The sequence below is a fragment of the Cryptotermes secundus genome, unplaced genomic scaffold (genome assembly GCF_002891405.2).
Source record: "Cryptotermes secundus unplaced genomic scaffold, Csec_1.0 scaffold44, whole genome shotgun sequence".
Lineage (NCBI taxonomy): Eukaryota > Metazoa > Arthropoda > Insecta > Blattodea > Kalotermitidae > Cryptotermes > Cryptotermes secundus.
The window spans coordinates 691,764-707,761 of record NW_019740383.1 but is presented as its reverse complement, the minus strand read 5'-3'; the positions used below and the strand labels follow the sequence as shown (position 1 = coordinate 707,761).

The following is a 15,998-nucleotide window of genomic DNA, read 5'->3' as shown; positions in this document are numbered from 1 at the left end:
CATATTATAAGGTAAGGTTATAAAACCACCATTTAAGATCATTTTAGTGAAAGTTTCATGTTCCTATCTCATAGAATTTAAGAACAATGATGAATAAATAATTTTCGAGCAAAATTTAAATGGCCGGCTGAATATATTACCGCAGGAGCCGCGGCCGCGGAATTTAAATGACCACGTCAAAGGGTTAACAAAGACATTAATTTATTATTTATTTGGACTTGTTCAGAAGCCTAGATTTTTATAAAGAAACATGTTTTGGACATGAGTTCTATTTCTGTCTTTGAGTGGAGGTGACATGAAAAATTCCTACTATGTTGGGCCCTGGGAGAGTTACTGTCACACACCAATACATTCATACCTTCCAGGGTATAATAGCAACCCTACCAAGGGACCAAGAGACTACGAATTCTTTATAACCTCTTACACCTAGACACAGAAACAGAACCCATTTCAGAAATGCTGAGGTTTTTATGTAAAGAACTAGGATGCTGGACATAGACCATATAGATAGACTTAAATATTTTGTAACCTTGAACTTAGTTTAAATGTTTTATTGGTGTGCATTTCTAAAGGTTTTTGAAATGGGTCTAGCATCATTGCAGAAGCACAGCATCCCTCTTCTTAAGCAATGTCCATTGTTTTCTGTGCGGTCCATGCCAAGACTATATATAATGAGGAATAGCTGCCATTATGAAACTATTGGCCCCTGGTGAAGGCATGGGAGATGGAGGTGTCTGAGTAGAGTTTGAAGACAGGCAGTCCAAGACAGTCCCAGTCTGAGGAAGGAGGCCTGTGGCAGATCAGCAGTCTTGAGTGGGCAGTTAGGGAGTGCAGTTCATGAGCAGTGAGTGTATAAGTGTAGCTCTTGTTAGAAGACTGTAACCAGGCAATGGCTAGTTGAATTGTAAGACAGGCATCAGCCCACGAAGACCAAAGCCAGGGAACAAAGAAGATGAGTGATCCATGGGACTGGGAGTGTTACCAGCTGACAACTGAAGACACTGCAGGCTGAGAAGACTCAGTGCATGCTGTAATGATTCGTTAAGTGTGCAGATCTGTGAAACTGTCATATTTGATTGTAGTTATGATTAATGCAATAAATCCAATTACCAATCCAAACCTGTCTGTAGTCACTTAATATGTAACATGAACTTAAATCGCTTTTTGTCCTACAGAAGTCATGGTTACATAGCATCCGCACAGAAACACAGTGAAATAGACATATGGCTTGAGAAGACCAGATTACACTGACAGAGAGCTCAACCATATTCTACCTCAAATTTCTATTTTTTCCTTCAGTTCAAAATTCAAGGCATTTACAGCTGAATTATGTTCACCACAAGCCATTGATTTGACCCATGAAGTGAGATAACTTACCTATAACACAATATTATGTGAAGTGCACACCCTACCTTTACTTCCTTCAGTTTCTTCATCTCAGACTTCAGTTTATCCAGGATAGCGAAGTTGGGTGAGTTGATTGAGGCTTTGCTCTGTAACAGTGTGATTTCCTGCTCCTCCTGCTTTTTTTCCTTTATACTTTTCACAGATCGGTTACCATACATCCGGAGCAGTGATCCCCAGCTTGTGATGTGAGGATGCAGGGCCTATCAATGTAAATAAGTCTTAAGCTCTGTCCATATTACCAAATATTTGATGGAAGAAAACTCCCCATGTGAAAATCTTATAATGCATATTCAAAATAGCATGTCATTTCACTCTGAAAGATAGTACAACATATTTATAAAGTCATTGTGCACTTTCAAAACTGAATAACTTTCAACATAAACATGGCAGAAGCAAACTGTATGTGGCACAAGAAATTAAGTTTTATTTATAAGATATCAAATTCTGTAATGCAGAAAAAAAATAGTCATGTTATATTTAAACTAAATTCTGTTAAGAGCTGTTCCAGCCGCACTATGGTCTGGGGTTGACTCAGCCTCTAACAGAAATGAGTACCAGGAATTAATTAAATAATTTTCCTGGGAAGTAAAGGGCGGCCGGCACGTAACCATAGGACCAAACCATAGGAGTCTGTTTCCAATTAACAAGTCAGATAAACTTTACTGTATGTTTAATTAAGCACCATGCCATGAAGACACAGAGGAGTGGAGATCTTGTTTCATACATTCTTAGCCTTGTCACTAGATGGAGGTGAATGATCAGCTTTATGCCCCCAAAACTTTACCTCCAGAGAAAGTATCTTTGCACTCATGGGACAGCATGCTGGGTGGGCCCCAGTGCCCTTCTGGATATTGCAGAACTGAGAAAAATCTCTTGCCTCTCCCAGGAATGGGACTCTGATTCCTTGATCACCAGCCATTAACCTAGTCACTATATTGACTCAGATATCCCAGCTAAAACTAAGAATTTACTGATTTCAACTGTGTTCCCAGATCATAAGAATATTACTATATATACTTCAGATTACTGTCAGTATTTTATATTATTTCACCCACTTTATATGTAACAGCTGAAATGTACACAAACTGTGAATTGGGCAAACACAAAAGAGCTACAAATCTAATCAAATCACATACTTGTAAAATGGACTGAGATGCTCTTTGTTTTCCATCACGTTTGTTCTTGCAGATCACTTTGGCCCTGTGTCTACCAACTGTCATGGTAAACTCATTTTTCTGGTGGCGGAGTGTATTAACCTCATATTTGATGTGCATTTCACCAAGACCAAAGTTCCTGAAATACCATTCTCTATTTTAAACACACTCTGCATGATGTCACACAACAACTTTCACTCTAGAATGCTATATTCTATTATTATTATCCAAATTTATCCTGAATTATTCATACTAGTAAAGGTATGCTATTCAATCTTGTGACTTCTTCTAAAAAAGCTATAATAATACAACTAAACTGGTTAGGTGGAAAACAAAACATGTCTTGTTTTCAGCCACTGGACATGTTCCCTTTTCAAGTTAACCAATTCTATTACTATCTCATCACAGCCTATTAAAGAAAACTCCCCACTATCCAGCATGTATGGGGAATGGGTTGTGTCAGTTATATGAATCTGCTGGGTGCATGAGAAAAATTCTTGCAGAATGCCAATATTATTTCAAAACAATATGGTTTATGTTTCTGCTTTTGTTCTTGCATGTGAGTCTTTCTATGTGACACAGCAGATTGACTGGTGGCATTTAAGACATGATGTAACATGATCACAAATTCAACTGGCCTCTACTGTACTGACACCTGTATGAGGGAGAATGATCAGCAAAACTGCTAGTGGTGGCTCGGAGAAGCACCATGTGGTAGGTGAAACTTTTGTTTTTGAAGTAACTATATGAAAATGGCAAATTTTTCTCTGATTTTTGTCAGGTGTATGAGAATTCAGGATGCTTGGACACCAAAAAACTTGGTGTTTACTGTATTTAAGTACATATTTTTGTACTTTATGAAAAAGAATGCCAGTATGGTGTTTTGGTGCATGTCATAAGAGAAATGGTCCTGTGAGAAATACAGTATAGTGGTATTATAATTTACAATTAAGATTTTGTTCTAGGGGAATACTATTAAGAAATACAGAAACTGTTATAAATCATCCACTTTTGCCAACTTCTTTTCTTTCTATTTTTTCATCCCATCAGTTTTTGATAACCAAGAGTACATTGATCTACAAAGTGGACTATACAAAACGAACTGTTACCTTTGTAAGCATGTCAGGAGAATAGCATAAGGTGATGGTTCTGTAGTCTTTGCACACAATTCTGCTACTCGAGGATCCTCAATCTTAATCTCATCAAAGAACTGCAAACATAAATTTCTAACAGTAATACAAAAACCAGTGATGATTGAGACAAGAGATTCAAATGAAGTTTGAATTCATATCATATCTACTAAATGAAGGTATGTCATATACTGTGTAAATATCAATCCAATAAAATAAACAACATAAAAGAGCCCAAGAGACATAGAACAAAGTAAGAGAAGCAGAACTGGATTATAACAAGAAACATTAAAAAAAATATGAGGCTCACACTTGAATGTGCATGACTTCTGACTGATAAACTATCCTTACATAGAGTGATTCAAAAGTCATGTAACCCTAACACTTTCACTCTCACAGAAACGGCCAAGAAGTATTTCAATTGCAATCTTATGTGGGACAGAACTGGGATATGTCTCCTAAAACACTCTTAGAACATATGCATATTATGTTTAAAGTAGCATCTGGGTAATTGGAAAAGCATAAATACTGTCTTAAATCTGATAGATGCTTGTAAAAAACTGTGCAAATCTAAACAACATGTGAAAATCACCTTACTTTACCATAAATTAACATAAACTAGTAAAAAATCTTAAGTTGTGTCTATTTAATGATGAAGGCAGCATTTTCATAGCCATGTTTTGGTCCACAAAAACTGTTCTCTTTAACATACAGAATACAATAAGAGATCTGACATTTTCATTGTGGTGAATTTGAAAATTATGGTTTTCTGGGATGTAATGACAGTTATTTTGGTAGATTCGTACCACTGTTTTGGAGGAACCTGCTGCCACCATTTCCTGGGGGGCCAACTTACCACATACATACATTTCATTTCATAAGTCCAAACCAAATGGACATGAAGGTCATCAAAAAAAAAATACAAAAAATTTAAACAAACACAGATAACAGAATAATTAAACTAACTGTTTATGTTATGCTCCACATATTTAGAAAGTAAATAAAAGGTATTATTCGTAAGATATAAAGACAGCCTATTTTTAAAACTAATTCTATCCTCTTTAAGACTTTGAATGGTTATGGGCAATCTGCTGAATAGTTTAATACTGGTAAACATAGTACCTTTCTGAAAAGCAGAAAGATTCGAGTTTGGCAAATATAATTGCTTTCGATTTCTTGTATTCAAACCACGAACATCTAAACCTGTACAAAATTTAGTTTGATTATCAATCACAAACATCATCAACGAGAGAATGTATTCACATGACAATGGCAGTATATTCAATTGTCAGCGTCACATCCCAGAAAACCACAATCCCTGTAACAGTAAGTTTGCCACAGATTAAAATGGCTGTGTGATCTCACTCACTGAGAGATCTGTGTCCTGGCTCTTGCTGGTTCCACGAGCCCCAACTCGCTTATCTTCCTGTATCTTCTCCCTCATTTCTGGAATTAGAATCTCAAGAGTTGCTCGTGCTGCTTCTGACTTTGCTTGCTTTTTACTGGTCCCATATCCAACTCCATATTGCATAGAGTTAATTGTCACTGTTGCAGCATATGGGGTAGCAGCATTCTCTGTAAATAATTCACAATATTTTACATTAGGAATGTATGGAACAGGTTTCCTTAATCAATGACATACAGGATTACAGACAAAAATGGATGGGACATATAAAGTGAATCAATAGGGGACATGGTGGTCTTGGAGTAAGAAGACACTGTTTTTCATTTATAAGGTTCTGAGTTCATTCCCTAGTCAAATATTCATTCATTTATTCCTTTCCTTTATTTTCCAACTATCCATACAGGTAAAAAACCTAGGATGTGGAAATAGTCCCTTTGATAATAGATGTGTCCAGATATATATAATAAATTACATAAGTTACATAATTAAAATCACATACATTAGTCAATTAACATAGATAATAGAATAAAAAACTTATTACAATTATAATTAATAAACATAATTTAAAAAGAACATTACTATAAAAACTTAAAATTAATACAATTTCATTCAAATTACCCAAGTTAACTGAATTAAATGCATTATAAATTTACACACTTATGACCAATTATCTTTTCTTCTTTCTTTCATTTTCCCATAAACATTGATACAGGACTCATCATATACATACATACACATCCTCCACTTTCCATAAACATCCATACAGGCAACAGACCCAGGCTGTGGAAATAGTCACCAAACATATACACAAAGTCACACAAGCCACACAATGAAGATCACCCACATTAACTATCTAACATTTACAATAATACGAGGCAAAAAGATAATATCCTGATTAACAGACATAATTCACAAGTATGTGTACAGATTTCTTGGCTCACCATCTGCAGTTTATTTAACCAGTCAAGTGGTTCTTTTCCACATTCTTATCTCTCTCACAATGGCACATTAAATTCCCCGGACATTTACATTTGTCATTGTGCCGATTAAATTTATGATTTTTTCTCCCTGTTTAATATGAAATATATCAATTGTGTGTTGTTATAAAATTAATAAACAAAAGCTTCTGATAGAACAATTATCAAACTTCATGTACCTTTATTTTCATTCCTATAGCCCTTACATTAAAGTTTATATAATTTTTTAGCAAAATTCCATACTTTTGGCTTTGCTCTCAAAAAAAATGCCATTGTCACCACTGACTTTCATTTCCATTCAGACTGCATGATCTCACACATATGCCTGAGTCATGCATATTCAATATATGCATTCTTGACTGGCGTCTGGTGTTAAGAATTAAAACACAATCATAAGATTCGGCTGACACATCCATCTAGTGATATTATGAATATCTCATTGATATACAGAGTTTCTTATTGCTGTACGGGCTTAAAAGTTGTACTTCTCTTGCAACCTCAAGGCTAGTATGGATGAATGAACTGAACAGTTCTTCCAGACATCACTGCAAAATTGTTATTTTTTACAGGCTATGAAATCATCACTGAAACATTTAGACCACCGGAAACATTGCTGCAACTCAAAGGGCAGATACTGTGAATATTTTATAATTATGTAGTTTTCAATACCAGCCCAGTGATGGGTCCTAGATTTTAGTTTTAGATTAGGTACGTTTTAGAAAAATTTTGGGGCATACCGATTTGTTTCTCTGGCTATTGCTTCTGCAGTGTCTGGCATACAAAAAAACTGAAAATATTCCAGTGGGTTACTTGGGTCTTCTAAATCAACATTTATGCCAGGCTTGCCAGTACGTGGAAATTGCAGTTCCTCAGCACCTGAATTTGCTCATACATCAGATTGCATGCTGCTTTTGTCAGTGACATTTTCTGCTCCATCAGAGCTGACACTTTGTTCACTTCCTAACAAAATTTTCACATTTATTTCACTATCACTACTATATTCACTCTCTGAAATACCACTATATTCATAAAAAACCTCATCACTTACAAGCATCTTCTTGCTAGGACCTGCCACAATGTTTAGTCAAAAGAACTTGAACCCAGGACAGCTATCAAGCACTCAACAACTTCCTGTCACACTCTGAAGTGGCTACACAATGGCTGGTAAACATGTGGGCCATTGCTGAACAACAGCTATGACACAGTGCTTTCTATGTGGTCTATGCTGTCTATGAAGTCCGTTCCAAGGACATATGAGTACATATAACAAAGGCCAATAGGACAAGCCAGTTAGTTGCAGTTCAGTCATGAGTTTAGTTGTTAGATGGACACCAGTTGGCACATATATGTACATGTAAGCTGAAGAAACTGCAATGTTAGAAGCTGTTACCAAGCAACAATTAGTGAAGATGCAGAAGACTTTGTGTGTGCTGTAGTTACACTGATCTTTGGAGTGTGTAAATTAGTAGGACCATTATAATTTACATTTATCTATCATTTCATGGATTCAATCATAATGATTTGTAGTTATTAGTAAAAGTGTTCAATAAATCCAATTACCAATCCAAACCCAATGTGTAGTCACCAACAGATAATAATATTATGTTTCTGATGTAACTTTGTAATAAACGCTTTCCTTTTCCTCCCACCCTCATTGTTATGTATTTCCACCAATCTAGTTTCACATCTTCCATGTTCTAGGATCTGTCAACAAGTGGACAAGTTACAGGGGGATGTGAGAGCTCAGCCTTTGTCCCACCCACCCCACGGCATCAAGTGTGCCAACTACTGTATTCATACACACTAAAATTATAACTGTGACACTAGCATGTACAGTTAATGGTGTAACGTGTGTATGAGTCGAAAATTCGATAATTTTGATTGCAGTTTTCTGGGTTATGATACGATGTAGTCTTGCAGGTAGTTACCAAATTTACAGAAGAACCTGTTGCCTCCAACTTTCATTAATTTTGTTCTCCATATTTTAATGTGTGTACTTACCAACTTCCATTTTCTTTGAGGCACAAATACACAAAATAGACAATTTGAATTACCTAGCTCCTTGAACTCATATGATGGCTGTTTCTTAAGTGCATGTTGAACATATTCATGAAGGATACACACATAGCTCTTGCCATTTGGGTTCATTATCCACTCCTTTTTTGGTCCACGTATATTGGGATGCCCTTTCCCACTGTCTGGAAAGTAAAAAAAAAAATGAAATATCAATACATTCTGAACATGCAGCATGTTCTTCCATTAAGTCCACTTTCAAAAAACCATATAGCTCTAAGCAAGAAACAAAGTGCACTGTATCAATGGAGCTGCTGAACCAGGTATGAAGCAGTCAAAGCTCTACATTGAAGGGCCTTTGGATGAAGTGGGGCCATTGGCCTTGCACAAGAAACACAGTAGGCTGGCAACAGGGTTGCTGACTGACCACTATACAATGAGATGGCACCTCTGCATTATGTACCTAGAAGAAAGTGCCATATACAGGAAAGGTATACAGAAGGAAGAATCCTCCTACCACATACTGTGACAATGCTCACCTCTGGACAGACACAGAATACAGATCTTCAGCTCCTCAGAGGTAGAGACAGCCAACTGATATTAGGACAACCTCCTCAAATCAAAAATTGTTCTGGCTATAGCATTATGATGTCTCTGAGAGCCTTAACAAAATCAGCACATTCAATGAAACTAGCAGTAGTCCAAGCTCATATCTTGGGCATAAGTAATCTGTGATGTGTTGTGACAGAGAAGCATAAAATATCTTAGATCATTCACATTTTCACTATTCAAGCATCTTTTTGCCTTTACCAGGATGGACAATCTAGAAAATTCTGTAACTACCAGACCAGTTTCTTTTTCCTTTACAAGTTTTGATCACATTGGTATACCTTGGTTTTGAACAGGCAAAGGAAATTTGATTAGTTTGGTTCCTTCTGGTAATGTTGGTCTCTGTAACTTTTGGTGCTTTCTTTGTTTCGTGAAACGCCTTCTGTCTGACCATGACCTGAAATTAAGACAGAACTTACATATACCAGAGTTAAGTTCTGCAATGACATCACCATTACATTTATCTTACACCCTTATATTGTCAACACAACTTAGGTTACTGGGCAGAAAATATCCACAATATCTCAGTCACAAGAAAGTCAGGAGAAATAGAAGAAAGAGATAAGTGCTCCTTTAAAGAGCCCTTTTCCCAGGGTACTGGTCCCCTATTTTCTTTTGCTCCCGACTTTCCTGGTTCACACAGCCATTATTTCTTCCAACTGCTCTACTCTCAGAGAATTACTCTTTTAAAGGTTGTATATTCTTTACATTGTTCTCCTTACCATGCTCTTAGCTCAGGGCTCTTGTCCCAGTCCTCCCTCTCCTATCTGTTTCATGAAACACTCTATTTTGCATTGAGAAGTTTACACTCCCAGCTGCCATAACATTCAGAACAATGATTATGTTAATAAGACTTACTTGAACCTGAGGACCTTTATTGCTTTGAACTGGAACACTTTCTGGCAGTACTCCCGCACTTGGAGGGCATTCAATGACTGTGTTGCTTTGTTCTCCTGTAGTGTCTCAATGCAGGCACTTGGCAGTGATGGCCTATCACCTGTCCAAATCAAAGCAATTACCACATTACTTACTATCTTCTTCTACCTTGATGGATTAGGCTTTCTGGCCTGTGCCCGTCATCCAGACTGGCTCTGGGGTTCACCCAACTTCCTATCAAATGGGTACCATGGGCTCTTTCTCTGGGGGTAAAACAGCTGAGGCATGAAGCTGACCACTCACCTCCAACTAGTGCCAAGGTCAAGAAAATGTGGATCTATACATCCACTCTCCCATAGGCCTTCATGGTGTAGTGCTTAATTAGTTATGCACAGGGACAACTTTACCTTTCTTTACTATGAGAACCTCAAATCTCTCATTTTATGTTTCTTTATTTAAGATTTTTCCACTGAACACTCAGTCTCAGTTCAATAACTCCAAGACAATAACCTCACCATTAAAATTCCTCAATTTAAGATTTCCTTCTGCCTAGTATTCACACCCACTGCTACCAAAGAAATCCCAAATGGGAGTTTCACTGTACCACCAACCATTCAACAGTGACATTTGGAGGCTAGTGAATGAAACAGGTCATAGGAATAGTGTATACACCTATTCCAATGTGAAGATAAATGTTAAAGAACAGTGAGGTGCCCTTCTATATAGTGTGGATAAAGTAGTCTACATTTACAATCTGGATCAACATGTCTGCAGCCTCAGGAGTTCATAGTAGAAGCATTCATGGCCTCTTTAAATCCCTTCAGTGGTCACTTGGAATTCAGCACATTTCCTCTAAAATATGAAATACATCATTACTGCAAATAGAAAACTGTGACAATTGACTCCATATGTTGCTGCAATCTTCTGAGACTGTGTGCAAAAACTGTCACACAGCTCACAGAAACATTAGAATACTGCATAAATGTGCATTCAGCCAAAAAGTTTTCTAGGATATACCAAGCAGAAAAAATTAAACAGCATGTATATTCCAAAAATACCACTGAAGCAGGTAAGATACATGACTGGAAATATGCCTACAGTAACGCTGGTAGAGTAATCTGTGGAATTAAAAGGGTAAACGCATTCAGTATAGGCATGTGAAAATTTAAGTTGTAAGGTTTCATATATCTGTACCCGCTTCCATGTGTACAAGTCATGCAATATGAGCTACAGAACTGCAGAACTGCATAGATACTGAGTCACCAGTAGCAAGCCACACAGGACACATTCCAGTGTTTGATCATGCAATGAGACAAAACAGCAGCAGTATATTACAGCCCTAAACAATCTGTTTTTGTCACAAACAGGACCAACATTATAACAGGAAGCTACGTAACAAGTTTCACATTACACACTGTCACACTCTGGAGAAAATGAGAACCGAAGTAGCTACTGCAACATAGCTGGAGCTATAAACCTCAACTTCATGAGGGTAAGATAAAATTTATATTATCCCTATACCTACCCATCACAGCATAAAAATTTAGGGGAATATGGAGGCAAAGTATTGGCACCCTGTTTGTGATGAAGCTGGGTGAACATCATGGCTTTTCTGGACAGAGTAGTAAAGAGAAAAATCCATATTCCTTTAACAGAAATTGCAACCTGATTGTCTACTAGGCTATCGCAGCTTACTAATGATAGCTATAATCACAACACCAACAGTATTGTGACATGCTGCGCAATGGAGGACAACACCTCCCTACCCAGCAGTGACATGGCGGATGAGTCAGCGCTCCGTCCCCCCCTCCGCACTGTGATGTAACACGGGATGCCGCCATTGCTACACAGCAGGAAACAACTCCCGACAGCGTTGCTAGCAACACGGCGCCAGACAACAGTGGTGCCTATACATGACTGTTTTCTGTGTTGTCCGGAACGAGGCTAAATAAGGAGCAGCGAAGACTATTCACAGTTAGTTCTCAAGTTCTCAAGTTCTCGAGTTTACGAGATAGTTACAAGTTATGGACGCGTGTGTGAGAATCAGTGATAGTTCGTGATAACCGAGTAATAATTGGGAGTGTGTGATACAGTTGCACTTGTATAGCTCCCGTACTGTGAAAACGTGTAGACTACTGATAATAGAGTGAAATGATTTGCAAATAGGGTTATAAACTGTGAAACCCCGCAACAGTGTGAATAGATTATTGCGAATAGGGTTATAAAGTGTGAAACCCCACAACTGTGTTATAAATAATTGTAGCCGAGACTTGTAGGTTGTTGAATAAACCAATTAACAGTCTCTACGGCGTCTTCAGTAGCAAAACACGCTACAGTATAATGACCATTCTAAATAATAATGAATAACTGATTCATTAGATGTGGTGCCATGTGGCCTGGTCTGGTTTGCCACGTCCCGTGAGATAGAACTGTTCAGTCACCGACATGGGAATCTCTCAAACTATTGTAAAGGATGATAGTTATGATGGAAGAAGAATGTGTCACCCATTTTAAAACATTATCCTAGCATCAGCCTGGTGGTACTGAGAAAAACATCAGTCAGCAAAGAAAACTTCTGTAATGAAGCTTGAACATGGGCTCTCCAAAATAACAAGCAGGAGTACTGGCCACTACAGCACAATATGCAGTATGTGGCATTTTCTGAAGCCACAGTCTTCCATAAAATTATCGGCTGACAGTGCCCATACCACAAAAGCTGCTTGTTTGAATGTCTTGAAACATATTGTTAAATGGAACTGATGAAAATTATCTTCCTTCATTTATGCCATAGACTTCACTGCTGCTGAGCAATACATCAACTTCAGCAATAGGAAGCCTTGAATGCAACCCATACAATCATTATCAAAGCAAAAATATAGGAAAAAAGGTGCAAGTAGTATTCATATAAGTATAAACTTTATTAGGGTTAATTTCTTGAGGTCAAAACATGTAGTGTGACAATAATAAAAACGTGTTCTGTGGTCGGTGAAATTAACCCTAATATTGATTAAATACACGACAGGATGTAAGAAACAATTACAATTATAAACTTTTCTCTAACAACTGTATCACTGAAGAAATATTTCTTTACACTTACCATTTGCAATATTGGTGGCTGCTGGATCAGAATTGGCAGTAGATATTTGCTGTTTGTTTACAGCTTCAGCCTCTAGAGCTCTCCGGTACTGCAGGCAAGGGATTGCACTCAATGGTACTTCATGTTTCTACCAAAAAGGAAAGAAGTTTAACTTCAGCAATACTCAATGAACTTCAAATGAAATTTGATACAACAAACTTAACAACACTGTCAATAACATAAATGAAATAGCATCAAATAATTGTACAATTAAAGAATTGGCAAGAATGTGAAACAAAGTAGTGGTTAATTTGATCTGTTTCATTCTGGTCCGTCACACTAACAATTACTAAGACAAAACAACTCCATCCAGTTTGACTATTGAAGTTTTTACTACTTGAAAACTAAACACCCTTACATGTTTCGGCCCCTATAGACCATCATCAGAGGGACATCGATACTTCTTGGAAACTACCATCACAATGGGTGTTTTGAGTGTTAAAATAGGTTTGTAGGAACACGAACCTACTTGGTTTCTAAATTTTAACTTAAATAACAAAGTTTTAAAACTTTAAAAACTTTAATATACCAAGAAAGCTGCTGTAGTTGTGGAAAAGTTGGATTTGTATATACTGTGCATTACAAGCATTGTATGTATATGTATTTTAACACTCAAAACACCCATTGTGATGGTAGTTTCCAAGAAGTATCGATGTCCCTCTGATGATGGTCTATAGGGACCGAAACATGTAAGGGTCTTAAGATTTCAAGTAGTAAAAACTTCAATAGTCACACTGGATGGAGTTGTTTTGTCTTTGTAAAGTGGTGGTTGTCTGAGATATTCTCCCATCATTTGCCTGGAGGGACTGAGAAAACCCATGAAAACTTCAGTCAGGATAGCTTGTCTCCAGGCTGAGATTTGAGCTCAGGACCTCCCAACATAAGAGAAAGGAGTCCTAACCACTCAACCATGAAGTATGATATTTAACTGTCATTTGGAAAGTAATTAGATTCTTAAATCTATCTTAAAATAAGAATGGAGTCAGTTATGAGCTAGTGCTTGAATACATGGAGGACTGTGCAGTAAGGTCACTTACCCTAGCACTGCCAGGCCCAAGGAAGTATGGCTGAGATAGAGTGCAGACTCGGGTCTGTTTGTGGAGGTAGACTGGCATCCCACTGTTGTGAGTCACCTGAACCCAACCTTCTGGTAATACATCAAAGTGATTGTGTCCTATTTCTGTCAAAATATATATAAATCAAATTAAGAAGTTAAATTTTCAAAATCACTTTCAGCTGTCACTTTCAAATACCAAAATGAGTAGAAAAAAATTTTAAAGACACTTTTACATGATGACATGTTTATATTTGTGGGAGAGGAGACAGATCTGAACCCACATTGTTGCCAAAAACATAATTCAAGGTTTCACCATGACAAGTCAAAAAAGCCGCTACAAGTTAATATTCAAAACACTATTAATTTTTTTAAATGAAAACCCACTGCAGGCACATGAGACTTGAGGTGAAACTGTCTTCTAGGATATGATGCTATTACACTGAAGTGGGAGGCAGGAGCTTCCCTAAAATTTTGGTAATGAACTTTCAGATTACACAATGTCACATCCCAGCAGACAGTAAGCTTGAAGCTGTAAGCAATGTATCAAATTTGAATCACAAATAATAATCACTATCTACATGAGAAAGTGTGACTTTAACATACAGTACACCCTCCACATTCACAGCTTCATCATTTGCGAAATTTGTAAATTGTAAATATATCAGATGTACACCTACTCTACATTCACACCCCCTTGGTCTAGCAATTACATGAGTTTGCAGCCACAATATGTTAACTTTGCACACAGCCACAGAGGCAAGCACTGCTCCCTTAACCAAATGAATGTCATCATAAGGTTCTTGGAAAATCTCAACCCACTTACATCATCCCCTTTCAAGGATTCAGACAGACTTCATCACCATATTATTATTATATCATTATTATTACTAATACATAAATGCATAATACACAGAATACCATTTTTTTACTGATATTTTTATACCCTTTCACTCAGTGTTTTGTTGTGTCTTCTTAGACTTCTTATGACAAATTATAAAACATCATGACTTGGGATTTGTATGATTATAGGCTGTAAAAGCATCCACTAGTAGTACGCAAAGTATAGAAACCTATATATAATGCTTCAAAACTCTAAAATTCATCATGAAATAAAAGTACTAAAATTTGTATGGAAGGTGAGAGAAATTTCTATAGACTTTTCTGCAAGAATGGCTGGACCTACTCAAAAGTTCTTCTAAATACAGGACAAACATAAAGGGCAATGAAGTATGAAAAGTCACAAAGAATACATGAGGAAAATATGTGTACACCATATTTAAATTCTGAGTACAACCTTCCATTTTGTCTGTTAAGGTTCATAATGTGTCAGCTTTCTATGTGTCTTCAGCTACAGATAAGCAGAGGGGGAGTAAGTTAAAAGGACTACAAGTTCTTGAATCTGGTACAGCAGAAAAATCAAACTGTCATGGTCTTGTCAGAAGCACAAAAACTTCCTCTGTGCCATAAATACATCAATATATGTTACACCTTACACAGACAGACTATGCCATGGTATATCTGGTACAGGGTTTCACATACATGTTACTGAATTCAGTACGTGGCCAAGAGTCTGATTCTGCCATTACATATACGAAATGGAAAACCATACTAAATAAACAAAATACCTTCTAACACAATCTTCTCCTTTTCTTCATATTGTGAGCTGGCATCTTCACCATCTTTTTGGCCAAAACTTTTCCTCCTTCTGCCCTTAAATTCCTCTGGTAAACCTGAAGCAAGATAAAATAGTAATGTTTAGCATTACTGTCAACTTACATTTTCTAATGGTACTATTACATTCATTCCAGCATACATAAGTAATACATTTCTCACATATGCTGGAACACTAATTTATATTACAATGACATTATGATACCCCCATTTAAAGCTACTCAATTTAAGGTTTTCCTTATTTGGTGATCAATTTCAATAATCCCACGTCAATAATCTCAGTGTTAAATTTTCTCCTTTTAAACTTCCTTTACTACAATATTATATTTAAGCATCCTGTTGCACTCCATACGATAAATGATATAACCTCCGTCTCAAGTGCAAACAATATATTCTTGTGTCTTTGATCTTGCTCTCTACACTACATGTTTTGGCCTCAGACGGCCATCATCAGGTGTATAACACTCACGTCGCTGTCACACTGCACCCAGTTCAAAATTTAACATCTAAAACACTCTCCCTGTCATTATCAACTTCTACTTCGTTGATAGCTGTCCACCCGT

The 15,998-nt window shown here is 37.0% G+C and overlaps 1 protein-coding gene across 1 annotated transcript in view; it reads right to left on the bottom strand.

Annotated features, from left to right (window-relative positions):
* The window catches only part of LOC111872300 (microprocessor complex subunit DGCR8), a 28,504-nt gene that overhangs the window by 2,722 nt on the left and 9,784 nt on the right, over positions 1-15,998 (bottom strand). Inside the window, exons 3-12 of the mRNA XM_023866022.2 lie at positions 15,390-15,494; positions 13,745-13,887; positions 12,669-12,795; positions 9,554-9,692; positions 8,977-9,092; positions 8,128-8,271; positions 5,061-5,266; positions 3,671-3,771; positions 2,544-2,700; positions 1,413-1,607 (exon numbers count right to left, since the gene is read on the bottom strand). Coding sequence (XP_023721790.1) covers positions 1,413-1,607; positions 2,544-2,700; positions 3,671-3,771; positions 5,061-5,266; positions 8,128-8,271; positions 8,977-9,092; positions 9,554-9,692; positions 12,669-12,795; positions 13,745-13,887; positions 15,390-15,494 — 1,433 coding nt within the window. The remainder of the gene's footprint in view (positions 1-1,412; positions 1,608-2,543; positions 2,701-3,670; positions 3,772-5,060; positions 5,267-8,127; positions 8,272-8,976; positions 9,093-9,553; positions 9,693-12,668; positions 12,796-13,744; positions 13,888-15,389; positions 15,495-15,998) is intronic.